General features: G+C 34.0%; 1 protein-coding gene across 1 annotated transcript; it reads right to left on the bottom strand.

Annotated features, from left to right (window-relative positions):
* Positions 1 to 1,384: 1,384 nt before the first annotated feature.
* On the bottom strand, positions 1,385 to 1,760 carry LOC120153975 (arabinogalactan protein 23-like). The gene has a single exon (XM_039165833.1). It carries the CDS (start codon positions 1,701 to 1,703, stop codon positions 1,458 to 1,460), a length of 246 nt encoding a protein of 81 aa, XP_039021764.1. The 5' UTR covers positions 1,704 to 1,760; the 3' UTR covers positions 1,385 to 1,457.
* Between the last annotated feature and the right edge of the window lie 18,474 nt (positions 1,761 to 20,234).

Consider the following 20,234-nt stretch of genomic DNA (forward strand, 5'->3'; position numbering starts at 1 on the left):
TTTTATTTGTAATTTTATATTTGTTCAATTTAGTCCTCCAAATTTTATTTGCATCTTAAATTGACCCATACTTATTACTTATTTATATTTTTAAATTGGCCCATAACTTTTTAAATGGGTATAATTTAGTACTTTTTGTATTAATTTCAACATCACAATTTAAAATTATTTCGATTTGATCCCTCATCAATGTGTGTTGTTTAATTTATTTAAAATTTTATTTGTAATTTCATATTTGTTCAATTTAGTCCTCCAAATTTTATTTGCATCTGAAATTGATCTATACTTATTACTTAATTCTATTTTTTAATTGGCCCATATCTTTTTAAATGGCTATAATTTAGTACTTTTTTTTTATTAATTTCAACCTCACAATTTAAAATTAGTTTGATTTGATCCCTCATCAATGTATGTTGTTTAATTTATTTAAATTTTTATTTGTAATTTTATATTTGTTCAATTTAATTATTAAATTTGTATTTTTCATAAAATTGAACCATGATTATTTATATTCTTAGTAATTTACTCTAAATCATATACAATTACAAATTGCAATTCAACATTCGCGAAAGACGGAAATAATTAATCCAAAAATAAAAATTAACCCGATTTGAACTCAATCTGTATCTGATAGAGATTCGACCTGAATTTTATCTGCCAATGATGTGACATGATCTGAACGAGATCCGCATGAAGTTTATCCGAACCTGAATTAACCTGCTTTTTAACTGCTTCGGACCTGAACTGTTTTGACCTGAACTGACAACGATCCGAACTGAAAATGACCTGACCTGAACCCAATCTAGATATGGTTTCAAATCAACTTGAAAATAACCCGAATTGATTTGACCTGACCTGAACCTCTGGATCTGATGTCAAATTTACCTTACTTGACCTGTATCCGATTTTACCCGACCTGCCAGGATCCGACTGAAACCTGAACGATTACCCGATTTTACAACCTGAGCTAACAATGTTAAAAGTTGTTTCGACAATAAAGTCCATAAACTTGTCCTCCTATTAACACCACTCTTTCTGCGCACTCATCCTTAACAATCAATGGAACTAAATATACATAATTATCTTTTGGTAATTTTGATGCAAACAAAAGATTTCCAGTAATTTGCAATAATTTATATGTCATATTTGTGTGAAAATACAATTGACAATAGATCACACCAGTCAAAACTTGGAAACAGCACTATAAATCGAAACCGGATGGCTCTAAAACACAACTACGATGGCCAGAATTAATGGAACGACGATGAAAAAAGGGACAAGGAATCAAATATAATAATGCGGATAAATTTGTATTGCAAAATATCACAAGTAATTCAAATTCTCATATGAGAAATGAAGTGAAGAGATTAATCTTCAATCATTTCAACACAAGTAATCGAATTTGAGCTCTCCAATACATATATATAATATTTTTTTATCATATACAATTTATATATTTAAGCAAAGAAAGACACAAGGAAGGCTCCAACCAAGGACCCAAGAGCAGGCAAGGTGCAGATTGCAACGCTGTCTTCAGGGCCTGGTGCGGAAGCTGGTGCGGCGCCACCCAATGAGTGGTCAACTGGGGAGGCACCTGGGGCTGAACTTGGGGTGGCCGCTTGTGCTGCTACGCCGGCTGCCATGACTGTGCTCATAGAGGCGGCGGCAAAGATGACAGCGCAAGAGATCTTCTTCATGTCCATGGTGTTGTTGTGGGAGACCTGCCTTAAGTTGTTGAACAAAAACTAATTGTTTTTTGTTTTTATTGTCTGCAGGTGAGGAGGAGGAGAGTTCAGGGATGATTTTATACGTGAAATCTAATGCTTCTATTCGGCTTAAAATTAGGGTTTTTGTTAGTTTTGCATGGGTTTAGGATAGAGCTTTTGACTCGTTCTTTCCCCGCAAAATGTATAAATTATTTTGTGGCGTAAAATTGGTTCTTTTAATATCAAATAGCTTCCCCTTTTCGGATCTCATTTCAGATTTTAAGTTTGAGTTATGTGTATAAAAAATATTTATTGGGAGACTAGTCTACCAAAATCAGATGTACAAGATAAATCAATCCAGATTAATTAGGATAAAGTCTTACAAAACTGTGAGGACAAAAAAAATAATGTGCTCCCACTTTCAGTCAGATATAAAAATGTATAATTTAATGGCTTATTTTGTTACAATTTTTAAATAATGATTTACTTATCTATAATTAGAAACAAAAGTTTATATGATATTTAGGTACAATTAAAGGGACCAATTTGACATTATAAACCTCTAAGAAACAATATTATAAATTCTTGGAACTTAATTTTTTTAAGAGTAAACTACACATACGGTCACTAATGTTTAAGTAAGTTTTTATTTTTCCCACTGAAGTTTCAAAAGTAATAAATTAGTCACTAACGTTATCGATTTGTTACAAATTGATCGCTCACTGTTAACTGTCATTAATATGAATGACGGAAAGTTGAGCTGGACCATTACTTGACGGCGATTTTCCCGATATATCACCGATGACCGGTAATATTACCGATCTAACATCGGTCAGACTATATTTCCCGATCTAGCACCCTTAGTAGTAAAGCGCGCCCCCTGTACCGCGCTATACGATGATTTGGCGCCACGTAGGTATAGCGCGGCCCCTGCAGCGCGCTATACGCCACGTAGGGGTATAGCGCGGATCAGGTACCGCGCTATACCTTTACTGCATAATTTTATATAGCGCGGGGCAGGTACTGCGACATACCTTTACTCCTGACATAATTTTATATAGCGCGGGGCAGGTACCGCATTTTGTATAACTTTCCTCGCTATAAATACCATTCTCCGCCGGTTAATTTCTCACATCTCTCCTCTCAACTTATAAATTAATACAACAATTCCGTCAACGAGTCAATAATTCTGGCAATCTTCTCATATTTTATTTAGAAGTTCGTGCGATTTTTCGTTATAATGTAATTTTGTTATAATTTTTTATTATATTTATTGTTTATTATGATTATATGAAAAAATATTATACTAATTATTTTCAATTAATTTTTGTGTTTGTAAAATTGGAAAGCGAGAGCGTACGTCGAAATAGTTTTGCGGTGCATGTAATAATATTAAATTATATTATTTAATTTATTTACGTTGATGTGTAAAAATTTCATTGTGTTATATGTTCGTTCATATATAATTTATTAAATCATGTTTGTTTCATTTATTTTTTTTGCAGATATAATAGTGCCGCACTTTTAAACTCAAATAATGGCGCGACTTTCAGCTATTGTTTATTATGATGGTGAAATTCGAGAAGATGAAACCGACGTTGTTTTCGTATCAAATGAGCGTGTTAAAATATCATTCAAGAGAAACATAACTCTTGAGGAGCTGATAACGAAGATTTCGAGGAAGATTCATGTTGGAAGTAGTAGAAGAGTGTCGTCGTTGCAGTATAAATTTCCAACATCATTGTTGCCATTAACTTATACAGCATTCGAACTTTCGAACAATGATGATGTTGAAATGATGGTTGAAGCTCAAAGTAATTATTCAGACGCCGCTATTGAGATGTATGCACATTTTTTTCAAGTGTGTGCTGTTCGGGGTCAATCATTAAGCTCCCACTATGGGCTGACTGAACAAGTTGATCAAGTTGACAGCACGACGACAGTAATGTGTAATGATTTTAATGCCATAATGGGGAGACATTCATCTGCAACTCCTTACGATATGTACCGAGGTAGGTCAACGAACAATCCGTATGGAAACATCGCGTCCAGTTCAAGGGGAAGTCATTCATCTGCAAATCCCTTTGACCTTAATATGGAGATGCCATCGACGCAACCATCTGTGCAGTTTCCATTTGACGCGATGGCTTCAAGCTCTAGGGGGAGGCATTCGACTGCGAGCTTTTTCGATCTCAATGTCGATATGCCTTCCAGTTCAAGGGGAAGGCGTGCAAGTAATAGGTTCTTCGACCTAATATATCGCAACCACATGCAGTGAACTAGGTTACGCGATTTGTCCGACATCAGCAACCCTCCTATCAGCTGCAGTATGCATGCCCGTGCATACATCTTAACCTCATCCTCAGAGGCGTCTGCGCTCAACTCCCGAAAATTGGCATCTAACCAATTTATCAGTATCCTACCTCTGATAAAATTTTCCGGGACACGTCCTAGACTATCCCGACACAAAGCAATCCAATAACCGGAAGCTATCCCCGATATCACATCTCCATCCACCGGAAGCCCCAGGTGCATAGAAACATCCTCAAGCGTGATCGTGCACTCTCCGCACGGAAGATGGAATATGTGGGTCTCCGGCCTCCACCGTTCTACTAAGGTAGAAATCAGGTCTGGCTCTATCTTACAGTGACCCTGATATCTACCTATGTAACCGAATCCAGCCTCTACTAAATACGGCAAGACACGGCTGGGTATCACTAACTTAAGATTCCTAATAAAATGATCTAATACACGATTTTTCTCCTAAAAATAAATAATTAAAAAAATAATTCTTAATCTAATAATCATGCATTAAATGAATCAACTAATTATTAATAATAATTTAAATTAAATTAAAACGTTAAAATGTTACCGTATTAGCAAAGTGTCGAGATATTTAATTATTAATATAATAATCATGCATTAAATAAATAACTAAAAATTACTAATAATTTAAATTAAAACGTTAAAATATTACCGTATCAGCAAAGTGTAAAGATATATGATTTCTATCCGAGCGAAGTAGACTGCCTTCCATTATATATCTGCAAAAAAATTATATTAGTAAAATATTAAATAAAGTAAAAACATAATAGTAAAAATATTATAAAATATACCTTAAAAATAGAGTATTTGAGAGAAATTTAGAGAATTTGAGAGAATTTGGTGTGATAAAAGTGATTGAGGATGGGATATTTATAAGGAGGATGGGGACGGGAGGGGTCAGTAATTAGGGGTATAGCGCGCCCCCTGCACCGTGCTATACCTCACGTGTCAGATATACAGGTATAGCGCGGTGCAAGGGGCGCGCTATACCCCACGTGGCGCCAAATCATCGTATAACGCGGTGCAGGGGACGTGCTTTACTGTTAAGGGTGTTAGATCAAAAAATATAGTCTGACCGGTGTTAGATCGATAATATTACCGGTCACCGGTAATATATCGAAAAAATCGCCTCACTTGACTAGTCATCTCTTAAACTTTAAATAAAAGTAATATCATTTTATTCATTAAAGCGCACCCCAAATCGGGGACCTCAATTTCTCCGGCACTCAAAGAACAAGCTTCTAACCCTGATTTCCTCATTTCCGAGAAGAACCAAAGTGCCCTCTCTGCATTGCCAAACCAACAATAACAGCTATCCAACTAAGAACATATTTTTCAGGCATTTCTTTGAAAATTTTAATAGCTTTCTCAATACACTCATATCTTGCATCATATCCACCAAAGCAGACCCAAGATTCACATTCAAACTCAAATTGTTCTTAACGATATAACCATGAGCTTTTTCACCTAATCCAATAACACCCAAATGAGCATAAGAAAAAAAATCATACCAACCATAATCGTCTCAATAGCTTTAATACCTTTTCCTTTCAAAACTTGAAAAAAAATCAACAACTTCGTCAGAGTAAGTGTTCTTGGCATAACCACTAATCATCATTCTCCAAGTAACCAAGTTTCTATCACGCATTTTGTCAAACAATTCACAGGCCATTACAACATCACCAACTTTATTAAACCCAACGATCATCGAAGTCCATGAAACCACATTAGAACAAGCCATTCGTTGAAACACTTCATTTGTAGCCTTAACATACCCACAATTCGAATACATATGAGCTAATGAGTTCTGCACATAAACATCGTTTTCAAACCCATGTTTTCTAACTTGCCCAAGAGCTTGAATCCCCATTCCTCATATCAATGGCTTCCAACTAGGAACACGCCCTTACCAAAAACGAGAAGTTGAGATAATCCGGGACAATGTCATTGTGTAACAATTCGAAATGGAAGTGGAAAGACTTAATCGGGTTTTCACTCGAAAACCATTTGATCAGAGCATTGTACATGAAGAGATTTGCGGCTTCGATCTAAGAAAAAACATCGTGAGCGTAATCTAATGAAAATGTTCCAAAGGAAGGGTCTGACGGCGAAGATGTCGAAGATGATGTGGGTTCTTATCATATAGCTATGGATGATCTTCCACCGGGATAAATTGTTGCAGGATTCAAGTAATAAAGCTTCGGGTTCTTTAATCTTAGTGCATTCAACGAGTCAGGTAAGCAGTCAATGGGTCAGATAAGAGATTAACGGTTTACCTCAGCTTTCCGTCACCTCATATTAACGACAGTTAACGGTGAACGATCAATTTATAATAAATTGATAAAAATAGAGTGATTAATTTATTAATTTTAAAATTTCAGTAAGTAAAACAAAATTTTTTTAAAACATTAGTGACCATCTGTCCAATTTACCCTTTATTAATTTCGACCATAAAAATTTGAAAACAATATTATAATTTTGCTTTTAAAAGTTAAAAGAGAAAATTGTTAAACCTAAAAAGTTATTTAAAAATATTTGTATTTATCATTTTAGAAAATAATCTTAATTTTAGGTGTGTAAAAAAAATTACTAAGAAAAAAGTGTCTAATTTTTTTAAATATTTGCCGTTAAAAGAACCATTTATATTTTATATTTTTAATTTTTTAAATAATAATATTTAAAAAAATTATATATTTAATAATTAAATTTTATTCTCTCTTCTATTTCACTTCTTATTCTTTTAATTTTTTCAATTTACTCATTAAACTTTATATATTACTTTTTTTTCTTCACTATGCCCGTTAAACAATTAATGATGTTATAACATAACAATTTATATTAAAACAGCGTAGTTTTGGATCTCTAAAAAATTAAATTTAGACCAAAATGATATAGAATTAGCTATTTTCTTCATTTTCTTCTTCTTCTTCCTCCTCCTCCCATTTCTCTCTATTTTCTGTCTTCAACATGATATAATCCACATCCAGATGGCGATCATCATGTCAACCGTTGTTATAACCATCGCCGACTATCGTCGCCATCGCTGCACAACCAGATGTAAATCCCTCCAACATATTCCAAACTAAGTTCAAAATCTTCAAGCAGGGTAGATGCACTAAGACATCATAAAGGCAAAGTGCATCATCATTATTTATAAAAATGATTAAATTTAATTTAATGTGTTAAAGAAAAAAATAAAAAAATAAAAAAATTTCATACCCATTAATTTTAAAAAAATGGACCATTTTTACATTTTTGAAACCGTTACCATCTGGAGTTCACAAATTTAGACAACAAGCATGGAATCTCCTATTCAAGCTCATTAGAAACCTTATATTCAAGACCTTCAAATTTGCCAACCCACAAATTCATTCGATAATTTCCCAACAAATGAATTCCCTTCTAGATCAAGATGCTCTTCTTCTCAATCTAAAATCACAAAATGGAAATTTAGAAAACTCTGAAGATCTGGAACAGATGCTAACATCTTATTTTTTATTCCCAGGAAAAAAATAAAGAATCCAACTAAGAAATGATCCCCTTTATTCTTAAACCAGTCCACCCAAAGTCCCCCAAACCACTCTTTTTTGCTTCCTAAAGGAAGAAAAATTTTGATTTTTCCCTAGAAACAAACAATAAAAAATATAACATTGCGATGGAATAGAGGAAAATAGGGGAAGGCCTTGATTTTTCATCAACAAATAAAAAGCTGGAATAACTTTCAACAACATGGCTGAAAATTAAACTTTTGGATAAAAAGGAAAATAACGTACTTTGAAAACCTAAAGAGGAATTGAAGGGCCTTTTGAGTGGTGAAGAGAGAGAAGGAGAATTTGAGACTTGCTAGTAAACTCCAAGATTGAAAGCCCCGATGACTGATGCTGTTCGGGTTGGGGGTGGAGAGATTAGAAGAGGAAGAGAAATGGTGCAAAGATTTAAAGCAATGATGGCGGAGAAGATGAACCGGAAGTTGGATAATAAAAAAATATAAATTAAATTAATAAAATATTAATTGATTAAAAAACTAATAAAATTATCATGTCACAACAGAGTTTAAGTGACTAATTAAAAAAATTAATCTATAAAATTAAGTAAATAAATTAAAAATATAATGAATAAAATAAGAAAAAAATAAATTTCAATTATTAAATATGTAATTTATCTTTTTCTAAAAAATGTATTTTTTTAAAAAAATTCCCCTCCTCCGGCACACTTTCCTATCCTTCTCTCGCTTTCTACTTCAAGCTTTCCTCCGACATATTGTAGACTCATATTTTCATCTAATATTATATATATTATATAGTATAAGTATAAGTATAAGTATAAGTATATATTATATTATATAGTATATATTATATTATATTATATTATAAAGTAATATTATTTTATAGTAGTATTATTATATATTATATATAGTACATAGTAGTATTATTATAGTAGTATTTATATATATATATATATATATATATATATATATATATATATATATATATATATATATATATATATATATACATATATATTATATATTATATATTATACATATACTTATATATATTATAGTAGTATAGTTATATTATATATTTATTATTTATTAATATATATATTTATTATATTATATTATTATTAATATTATTTTCGGTTTTTAGGTCAAGGGAGTCCAAAAGTCCAAAGTCTAGGTCCAATAATGAAGCCTAACCGAAGCAAGCCTGACCCAGTAAGCTCGATAAGGCCCAATCGAAGCAAGCCTGACCCAGAAAGCCCAGTAACGCCCAAGCTCGTCTGCCTGACCCAACAGGGGCTAGGGTTTCGTATCAAGCAAGGGCGTCGTACGGGGAGACCAAGTAGCACGCGTGGAGGCCATGCGCCAGCAGGGTTTGAGAGCCGACCAGAAATTTTAGCCCCTGAAATTGCAAAACCACAAAATCAGAGCAAAATCCGAACAACAAAGACATGTCGAGGGAATCAGCCACACCCAAATCCCGGCGAAATTGGGATTACAACACCTGAATCAAGGAAACAACTCGTTTCCAGAGGCTATAAAAGGCCATCGGTGGAGCATTGCAAGGCACAAAATACAACAAAGAGAAACCCAACAATATATGGAGGCAACACACAACGGAAACCAAGAAACCCGAGCAAGGTACAACGAAAAACGAACAATGAAGCACAAAAAGAACGAGCAACCAAAGTATCCAAACCACATATATATATATATAAAAGTTACCAAAAAACGAGCATTTAAATACCCATCGGAAAAATCAAGGGAAAAATCAAGGCAAGCATCGGTATTGAACCGAAAGAGGAACGGTGGTTGGAAGTTAAAAAGGCTCATCGGAAAAAGGTTAGAGTTGAACACTCTTCTTTAGATCCATGTCGTTTGGGTTATATTTTGGGGTCGTTTAGGCCTCGGGGTGTTGAGAGGTTTTGAAAGGAGTAAGTTTTTAGATTCTCGGCAGCCGGAGGCGGCAGCCGGAGTGGTGGAGCGGTAACGGGTGATCGATTTTCGGTCGGCTAAGAGAAGAGTAGATAACATTTGTGTTTAAGAAAGAGGCTTGAATTTTGATATATGAGGGGAAATGAATTTTTTTAGCTTCTATAAGCTATTTATAAGAGGGGACCTAAGTGCAAATATAAGATTCTTAAATTACTTCTGCAGTCCCTGCTATTTTGACGTGTAATTCATTTTGGTCACTTTTTTGTAAATTTGCCCTTAAATTTTGAATCAATTCAATTTAATCCATGTTTGTATTTCTTATATTTTGCAAATCAACACCCTAACTTTTTTATTTTTCCTTGCAACTTTCATTTAGCATCAATTGTTCCCTAATCTTTTAATTCTTTCCAATTTAATCCTTCTTTAATATTTGTTTTCTTTTAATTTAATGTTTTTTATTTTATTTTATTTAACATTTGACTTTTTTAGGGCAATTTTAACTTGGTCAAAGGTAAGTAATTCAGATCAAATATTTAAATTTAAATTTTAACTTTTAATTTTTGCAATAAAGACAATCGAGAAATCAAATTGGTACCAAAAGGGTAGAATAAGGGGTGCTAATCATTCCCTGACTGTAATCGACTCCCGAATCTGACAAATTTCTGGTAAGTTGTAGATCAGATAACGGTAAGTTATGGTATCCAATCGACCAAATTAAAATGATCGGTGACGACTCCAACACATCATTTTAAGTCGAAACACGATTCAGGGCCCACCCGAATGACAGTTACAACAATTAAAAAAGAAATAAAATCCTTAACCCCAACCAACCATCAATTTTTTCTACCACGACCACTGTCATTAACGTATTCTCTGTCATCCTTCTAGTCATACGTTGTCGTAGTTATCGTCGTTGGTCGTTGGAATCATATGATATTTTGGTTTTCATCATAGTATTCGCAGGGTACAAAAAGTCGATTAACCATGATTTCACAGGGGTATTGATCGCTAGGGAAGGTGAGATCGAGTGGAGCTTTATCGACGGCAGAGGACGACGGCTAGTGTGAGTTTATGGATTGAAATGAATTTTTTTTAAAGTTTTGGTGCTATTTCAAAAATTTTGTGCGTATTTTTAAATATAGTTTAGTTTTCCAATTTTATTTTTTTTAAATTATCATAACGTGGCATGTTGCTTAATGAAAAAAATTTAATGGCGCTTACCGTCCAGATACTTGAAGTGATAACGTTTGTAAAGTTAAGTACTTACACTACAGCAAAACTGATATGTAGTGGCGTTTGGAGAGAAAACGCTACAAAAGTTAAACATATAGCAGCGTTTACAATCGCAGTGCCACAAATTGATACTTTAGCGGCATTTGTTGTAAAAATGTTGTAATAGAGTTAACATATAGCGACGTTTTTACAACAAACGCCGCAATAGGGTGGTTTATTACGGCGTTTTTTAACAAACGCCACAATAGAGTGGTAAATTAGCGACATTTATACCACAAACGCCGCAATAGAGTAACATATAGTGGCGTTTTAGCCAAAACGCCGCAATAGATCGGTAAATTAGCGGTATTTATACCACAAACGCCACAATAGATTACACATATAGTGGCATTTATTCTTAAAACGCCGCAATAGTGATAATAAATAGTGGCGTTTTTAGACAAACGCCGCAAAAGTGTTAATCAATAGTGGCATTTTTAGAAAAACGCTGCAATAGTTTTAATCAATAGTGGCGTTTTTTAACAAACGCCACAATAGTGTAATCAATAATGGCGTTTTTTTATAAACGCTGCAAAATGTTAAATATATAATCCTTCTTTTCTCCTACCCGAACCCTAAAATCATTTAAACTTTTCTTCCCTCAAAGTTTCTTCTCTGGAACAACAATATCTCTCAAACGATTCCTATCGACGTCGTTGTTTGTATGTCCCGTCGACCAAATCGGGCCTCTCACCGACGAACTATAACACAACTGCACGGTTTGATCCCTCTTATCATTAATGATCTTTTTCATTATTTTGGTCTTCTGAAAATGGGGAAAACCCAAAAAGCTAACGTATTTGAGAAAAAAGAGCAGGTGTTACCTTGAGTAAGAGAAATTATCGTCGACAAAATGTCTAAGTGGCATATTTGCTCTGATGATGGATCAAATTATCGTTGGGAGGATATCGGTCCGGTCTCGCCGTCGAAACTGGATGATGACCCGAAAGCAACTCCTATTGCTCCATACCCTTCCATGGCCGATCTCCTTCTTGAAGGTAATAATCTATGAATCTTTCAGCCGCTATAATTTGTTTTTCTACGCTCAGTCAAATTTCATAGATTGTATGCATATAGGATCTTCGAAACTTATTGAGAACGATGATAGAGGAGTGGATAAATACCTGATGTTTAGAACTGAATTTGGTAACTCTGTGGCGTTGAAAGAATCTTCAATTGCAAAAGCAATATCTATCCTCAATGAAGATGAAGTTGCCTCTACTGTTACTCCAAGTAAACATTTATATCATCTATTTAAATTTATTTTATTTTTTATTTAGTTCGCAAGCCACCTACAATCAAGTTTCATACTGTAGGTGGAAGGTCGTTACCTGTTTCAAGTGAAGCACTGAAGCGCGCAAGGACTCTTCTTGGTGAACCGGAGGTAGGAGATTTATTTGGTGAAATGGATGAAAAGTTTCTCCATATAGAGTTTACACGGAGGAAAAACTTAACGATACGTCGTCAAACAGCTTTCCTACATCCTTTCCCCACGAATGAGTACAACTAAATTCTACTAAACAATATGGTGAAGACTGTTTATGCATAACTTTAATTTTTCTAAATCTCCGATTTACTCGTCCTCTCGTGGCTCCAACTCTTCTTCCCGCTTCTCAATCTCTGATTTCATATCAGGAAATGAGGCGGTGGTTGCAGCTAACGCCGGTGCTTGGATCAATAGACCATTGGTGGAGCAGTCTCAACAGTTTACTTATATGTTCACTGAAATTTGAAATTTTGGGATTCTTATCAAATTTTAGTTTGTCGTCCTGTTTTAGAAAATCACGTCAGTGAGGTTTGGCTGCCTTTGTTTAAGCAGTGAAAAAGGGATGTTTATAACGAACGCCGTAATATATTTGAACAGATGCGGTGTTTCTTTACACAAACGCCGCAATATATGGACATTAGTGGCATTTATTAAAAAACATCTCGAACCCTAACCTAAAATTTCATCGAATATCTCTGCCTCACATCTTTTCATCTGGCGATAAAGAGTACATCTTCACTTGTTGCTCGTCGATTTTCGAAGCCGTCCTTTGCTCCTAGGTTACTCTATCAACGTTCGGCATTCACAACGCCACTATAGTGAGTTATATATGAATCTTATCATTTTAACAAGTAGGCTTCCTATTTTCCTTTACACAGAGGCAGCCTCAAACTTCCTCATTTTATTTCATTTTTCTTTTGTGGCTTATTGCCAAATGGTATTTACTATTAGGCTGTTGTGAAGAATGTTCACTTCTCATTAAACCTAATAAATTAAATTTCACAAAAGTTTAGGGGTTTTGATTTCCGTTGATATTCCTTGTGTTTGGAATCATCAAGAGTGGATTCAGAGTTTTGAAAAGTTTTTGGATGCAATCGATGTTCATCATTTGAGAACTTAATTTTTTTATCGCATGTGCTTCATTTCTTCCCTTATTTTCCCTTTAAGTATATATTTCATATTTATTATTCCTATTTTACGTTTCTGGAACAAATAATAGGTTGTCTGCTTAAAGTGAAACAACATTTATTGTATTTCTGTAATATTAAGTAGACTAAATGGGTCTAAAATTGAGATATCTTAGTCTAATTTTCTGGCTCTAGTTTTGTGGTTATGGTAGCCGTAGTTTATCTTGAATTGAACTGTTACTTGCTTAACGGATTGAGTGTCATGTCTTTGATAGATACATCTGTATGGTATATCCCTCGGAGGCTTCATAGCAAAACTTGTTGCTCAACATCATCCTAGACGTGTTAAATCCTTAATTCTATCGAATACATTTTTGGAGACACACACTTTTGCAGCAACAATTCCTTGGGCACCTATGTATGTTTTACATTTCTTGTTATAAACTCTAGGCTATTATAAACTTGCTTCATTTGTTAGATTATCCATATTAGAAACTGATTTACATAAGATTTCCGTTGTAGTGGGCTGTAAATTTACCCAAATTTTCAAATCATATTACCACTTGCATGAAGTTTTTGGGTGGAATCGTGTTGATCAAAATTTACTTGCAATGAGTCGATTTCCTGTAAGTTATCTATTTCCTAATATGCTTGCATTTCTTGGAGGAAAAAGTTTATTCGCTTTGCTTTCGCATATATTGCCATGTATAGTTTATGGGATATTAAATTAAATAAAAACCTTTAAAACGTACCATTTTATGTGGTTCCTGCAATTTTTTCTTGGTTTTAATCCTTGCATGATCTTTGTTAATATTACATATTGTGTGTTAACTATGAAAGTGTTATTCAATTGAACTTCCCACATGCAGCGGTGGTTGGCCACGCTCTTTTTTGTTTAAATGATACATCTTAACACGTTCCACATGCTTTTATGAGTGTGGGGGATGAGTCCAATTGAAGGAACAAAACATAACTCTGAATCAACCTATTCGACTTTTGTCATCCATGCAAGGAGATAAAATTAAGTTCTTTTGTTCTTTAATGAAATATTAGGCCATTGTCAGCATTCAATGAATATGTCCTGTATCTTATATTGTTACTTGATCTTCGCCTAAATCCATAGCTCTTATTTGCTTGTTACCATAAAATCCTTGAAGTAATATTTGAGAATTTGGACTTTATTCTTTTTCTTGTTTGAATGTGTATGCTTTTAGAACTTTGTTTTATTTTCAATTTGTTAATGTTAGTCTTGTACTTATGTTTGATTTGCATTTGTGTTTATCAATTTAGGATTTTTAAAGCTTCGAACCAGTGAATACTACATTTATGGACCCTTTGTTTGGCACTTCTCTACTGTTTTTTTCTTGAAAGGTTGATTCTCAGAGAGTTTTAGTGAACATTACCCAGGTTTGTTTCTTTTAACCTTGTTTCTTTGATTGGTAAAATTGTAAAATTTAATTCATGATTTGATCTAAATTTTATATATACTTATCTAATTTTTTATTAGGTTGATTATAATTGTTTGAGACGTCCAAATAATCAAAAAGACGCTTAGATGATTAGAATCGATCTTAATTAACCAACTTACCATGGCATGGATGATTGGATGTTATATCTTCACAACTTTTTGTTAGGTTATTTTATTATTTGTATTTAAATCTCTCCACAATTAAAGATATGAATATTTTAATTATTAGTATAAATGTTTAATAAGGTATCGACATATAAATAATTTAGGTCACTAAAATATAAATAATTAATGCATAATTTATATAAATTTATGACTTATCACAACATAATATACTATTGCTCAACATTATTTAGCCAGATCTCACACTTGAATTCAATTCTACACCCACTACAACTTGAATTCAATTCAATTCTACACCCACTACAACTTTTCACCCACAATGAAACCAATTAATGCTGCTCAACAGTCTTAGGTTATGTTAGTTGCACTATAGCTAATATCAAAAGCATAAACAAAAAGGAGTTGGGGAGTGAGAGAAGAAACATCTAAAAGGGGAAAATGATATAAACAGTTAAATTCCTTGTTTAAATTGAATAATTATATGACTTTTGTTGTCCTGCTCCATTAAGAGCTTGAATTCGAAAAGAGGGATTTGTTTATTCTCTCATGTATTTATTGTTTTAATTCTGTTTTTGTGTGTATGCTACTGAAATTTAACTTGGTAGGGAATTGGATTATCTTCAAGTTATGTACTCTCATTTTGTCGTTTTGATGGTTAGAAATATTATGGCTTTCGCTTGTAAGATACATTTGTTTAATTTATTTAAGAATCTTATAATATTTGTTTAGTAATCATGTTTATCATGTACGATTACTGCATGTTTATAATTGAAGAGGAGGTGTGAAACAAATGAAAAGTCAGAAGAAATGTCCAGTTAACTCTTAATCAATGATCCATCTTTGGTTCTGTTAACGACATGGTTAGTGACACAAGACGAGGGTCTTCTAAAATTTGCATGAACTATGTTGGAACCATCTTTTCTGTCTTTAACGATCCCTAAATGGTTCTATTTTTGTTTCAAATACATGTCTACTGTGTTGTACACAATAAATGGCTCTTGATTTAGTTCACTTCACTTGTGAAGACGTGTATTCGTGCTCACCTCTTTGGTTTAGGTTCTTTAAATCATTTAACGTATTAGCCCCCTTTTCCCTTATGATGATATGTACTCGTGGTTTATTTACTACAGTACACTTGCTTTGCCTGCATGGTTGTCAGAATTTGCAAAAAAAAAAAGTTACATAAATCACTGTTGCGTTGGAGTTTGATCGAGTTGCACAGGTATTAGTGACATGCATATATTATTCTGGTTCATCGAAATAGCATCATAATAACATTTTCCAGGTTTGTCCATGATACTCATTAAGTAAAGTATTTTTACGTTGCTTTAAGATTGTCAAGTCAAATGTATTAAATTATTTTGGTGTCGCATAGTTGACTAAGACTTAAGTGGATTATCCTTGGAATTCTAACTTCTAACAATCATAATTAATCACAGAGAATAGTATGCATTTCACTGAGAAATTGTTGACTACGACTTAAGTCGGTTGTCCTTTTGTGTTATTCTTTTTCTTTATTTCTTCAACCCTTCGCTAATGGGTTAATTGGGTTTATTTTCTTTCTAAGTTTCTTAATGCCTCTCTCGTAACAATGAAACATGAGTCTGTTTAGATTAAATGCTAATTTAATGAAACATGTGTAAGTATTTAGTTCTATAGTATGCAGTTGTATATAATTCTCGTTATAATTTTATAAATTAACTGAGATACATTTGCTCCCATACAATTTATCAATTTTAAAGTTGTATAATTTACGAGTGATTATTTTATACTATGCAAATTTATTATGCACTAAATATGATAATTAATGCTTCTGTTTAGGTTCTAATTTTATCTATATTAGCAATTAACATTTGAAATTGACACTCTAGAAAACGAAATGGATAAGAGTTGGATGGATTTCTCAAGGGTAAGCTCGAATATCGAAATGGAGTCGAAAACTTTCTAAATTTAGCTTTTCTGAATGCAAGCCAAGAAAATATGATTCTTTGCCCTTGTAAGAATTGTGTGAACATTAATTGGCACATTCGTGAAGTTGTACGAGCATCTAGTTATTTTTGGATTTGTTCGGGGGTATAGAAAATGGATCTTTCATGGAGAGATTGTATCAGATAGATCTGCTTCCATGAGTTACTCGACTTATTGTGCTCCTTCTCCCCATCCAACTTTTAGAGAAGATGACATGGAAGGGATGTTACGAGATGCATTTAATATGCACAATCATCAGTCGTATGATACAGAAAATTATTGTCAGGATGATGTTAATGATTTCATTGAGATTGGAAGAAGTGGTGATGAAAGCCAAATGGAGAAGCGGCAAAGTTTTACAAGTTGCTGAATGAAATGAATGAACAACTTTATGAGGGATCAAAGTTTTCAAAGCTTTCTTTTTGCATTTGTATTTTCCACTTAAAATGCCTGGGAGGGTGGACTGGTAACTCCTTTACGCAATTGTTGGAGTTACTAGGAGAAGTGTTTCCTTTTGCAAAAATCCCTCAATCATGCAAAGATATGAAGAAAATGATCAAAGATTTGGGTCTTGGACATGACAAATTCATAGTTGTCCGAATGATTGTATGTTATATTGGGGTGATCGAAAAAATCAGGAGTCTTGTCATGTATGCGGAAAATCTCGATGGATGACTAGAGGCAAAATGTTACTGAGGATGAACTCAAGCACGATCAAGAAAGAAACCGATCAAGATTCTGCGATATTTTCCTCTCATACCTAGGCTACAAAGATTGTTTATGTCCTCCAAGATTGCTGAGTCTATGAGGTGCATCATGATGGTAGAACCGATGGATTACGGCATCCTGCAGATTCTTTAGCTTGGAAGTCATTTGACACAAGTATCCAGTTTTGCGAGAGATCCTCGAAATGTCAGGCTCGGTCTTGCAACTGATGGGTTTAATCCATTCAAACTCATGAGTACTTCGTATAGTACTTGGCCTGTTGTACTTGTTCCATACAATTTGCCTCCCTAGATTTGCATGAAGCAATCATCTTTCATCTTATCCATGATAATCCCCGACGAGAAAGGCCCCGAAATGATATTGATATTACATGCAGCCGCTAATTGCAGAGTTGAAACAGTTATGGGAAGGGTCGAAACGTACGATGTGTTGACGAAGGAGAACTTTAATTTACGCGTTACTTTATTATGGACAATTAATGATTTTCCTGCGTATGCAAATTTATCTGGTTGGAGTACCAAAGGTCGTTATGCTTGTCCTTGTTGTGCTGCACAAACATGTTTGAAGTGGTTGGTTAATGGAAAAAAGTTCTCTTATATGGACATCGTCGGTGGTTACCTGATAATCATAGATTTAGATGTCAAAGAATATGTTTGATGGTGATGAAGTTTCGAAATGCTCCTGACCAAACAACCGGCTATGAATATTCAGAATGTTGAAAATATCAATTTACTTATGGAAAGATGAATCAACCAACTAGTACACGATCAAAGAAAAAGGCAAAACAGGTCAATGAAGAGCTTGAAGTTGACGAACAAACTGATGATGAGTCTGATGAAGAGGATGATCTAAATGAGGTAGACTTGTGGAAAAAGATGAGTATATCTTCGAGTTGCCTTATTGGAAAAAGCAGATTTGAGACTAATCTTGATGTAATGCATATTGAGAAGAATGTTTGAGAATATTATCGGGACCATTCTGAATGATGGCAGAAAATCTAAGATAATCTTAAGAGTCGACTTGAATTAGTGGACATGGAATTCGACATGATCTTCATCCGCAATTACGTCCGAATGGAAGAAATTCTTGCCGCCTTCTATTTTTCTCTTTCGAAGAAAGAAAAGAAGTGTTCGCACGGTGTTGAAGGATATAAAGGTCTCAGATGGGTATGCATCAAACATTTCTCGATGTGTTAGTGTTAAGATCGAAGACTTTATGGTTAAAGTCTCATGATTATCACATATTAATGCAAGATTTACTACCAGTAGCTGTTCGCGGTTGCATCGAGTAAGGTGATGTCTTGTATCATTGAACTTTCTAATATAAAACCATATGTGGGAAAGTTCTAAGGTTGAAGAACTTGATAAACTACAGATCGAGTTGCCTTGACTTTATGCAACTTGGAGAAGATATTTCCGCCTTCATTCTCACAATTATGGTGCATCTGTTAATTCATCTTCCTCACGAGCAAGAGTTGGTGGTCCTGTTTTCTATCGATGGATGTACCCTATAGAGAGTGTTAATTTAATTACACGTTTCAAATTACTACTGATTATACATTTGAATAAAATGTATTTACGTAGTATGTTGTTTTGTATGGTTCTTGGGCAAGTGAAGTCTTATTGTCGTAATAAGCGTTATTCGGAAGGATCAATTGCTGAAGGGTATTTGACAGATGAATGTATGACATTTGCTCTAATATTTGGAACATGTTGAAACAAGATGGAATAGACCAAATCGAAATGATGAGTTAGGTACTGATGACTAACTCAACATTATTTGTTTGGAAGTTATGGTCAACCATTAGGGAAAGTTGAAATTGCACATTTAGATGACACGTCTTGGGTACAAGCACCCGATATTTCTTTCCATCGATTCAATAGATCACTTTCGCACGTAAGTCTTTCGGACCTAATCCTAAAGAAATCTCTTTATCTTTTATATTTATCAATTTTTAACGGCATAATATTCTTTATAGTGAGTTTAAAGAAGTATTGAGATCTCGAGCACGCTCCCGAAGATTAAATCAGCGAGAGCTACATAAGTTATTCACAGAAACTTTTCATGAATGGTTAGGCCAGACGGTAAGCAACTAAATCTTACGGAACACTTATAAATAATATATGTCTTGCTTTTTATATCAACATCAATGCAAATTAATTCACCATTCATGTGTAATAGGTTTGGAGTGGGAGAGAAGTTAGTGAAGAAGTTAAATGGCTTTCTCAAGGTCTAATAGAATAGTTAAAAGATAATGCCTTCCTCATTAATGGGTTCAGGCTCACACGAATCTCGTGAAAGATTAAGGAGGACACAAAATTGTGGATCGTAGTTACCTCATCATAAGGGACAATAATTCACAGGATGGAGAGGTCGATTATTATGGAAATCTTACGGACATTATTGAGTTAGATTATTATGGAAAACGAAAACAGATGTATAAAAAGAGATAAATTCAGGTTTTCAATGGTGAATTTCTCTCGATTAATTCACACGGGTCAACGTTTGATGGATGAACCATATGTATTTTCCTCTCAAGTGAAACAAGTATTTTATTGTCACGATCCAATGGATGACGGTTGGTATGTTGTGCTTCGAAATACTCCCGGAGACTTGATAGACATCGGGGATGGAAGTAGAGATGACATTGAAACAAGATCAAAGTGTTTACCTCTACTACCACAAAACTTAGATGAAACTATCAGTAATACAACACAATTTCAATGGGTTCGGGAGGACGTTGATGAAGATATTTATGACAACTGACATTACATAAGACTGTTGTACGATTTTATATCTTCATTTATTTATTTAT

The sequence above is a fragment of the Hibiscus syriacus genome, unplaced genomic scaffold (assembly GCF_006381635.1).
Source record: "Hibiscus syriacus cultivar Baekdansim isolate YM2019G1 unplaced genomic scaffold, ASM638163v2 tig00111105_pilon, whole genome shotgun sequence".
Taxonomy (NCBI): domain Eukaryota; kingdom Viridiplantae; phylum Streptophyta; class Magnoliopsida; order Malvales; family Malvaceae; genus Hibiscus; species Hibiscus syriacus.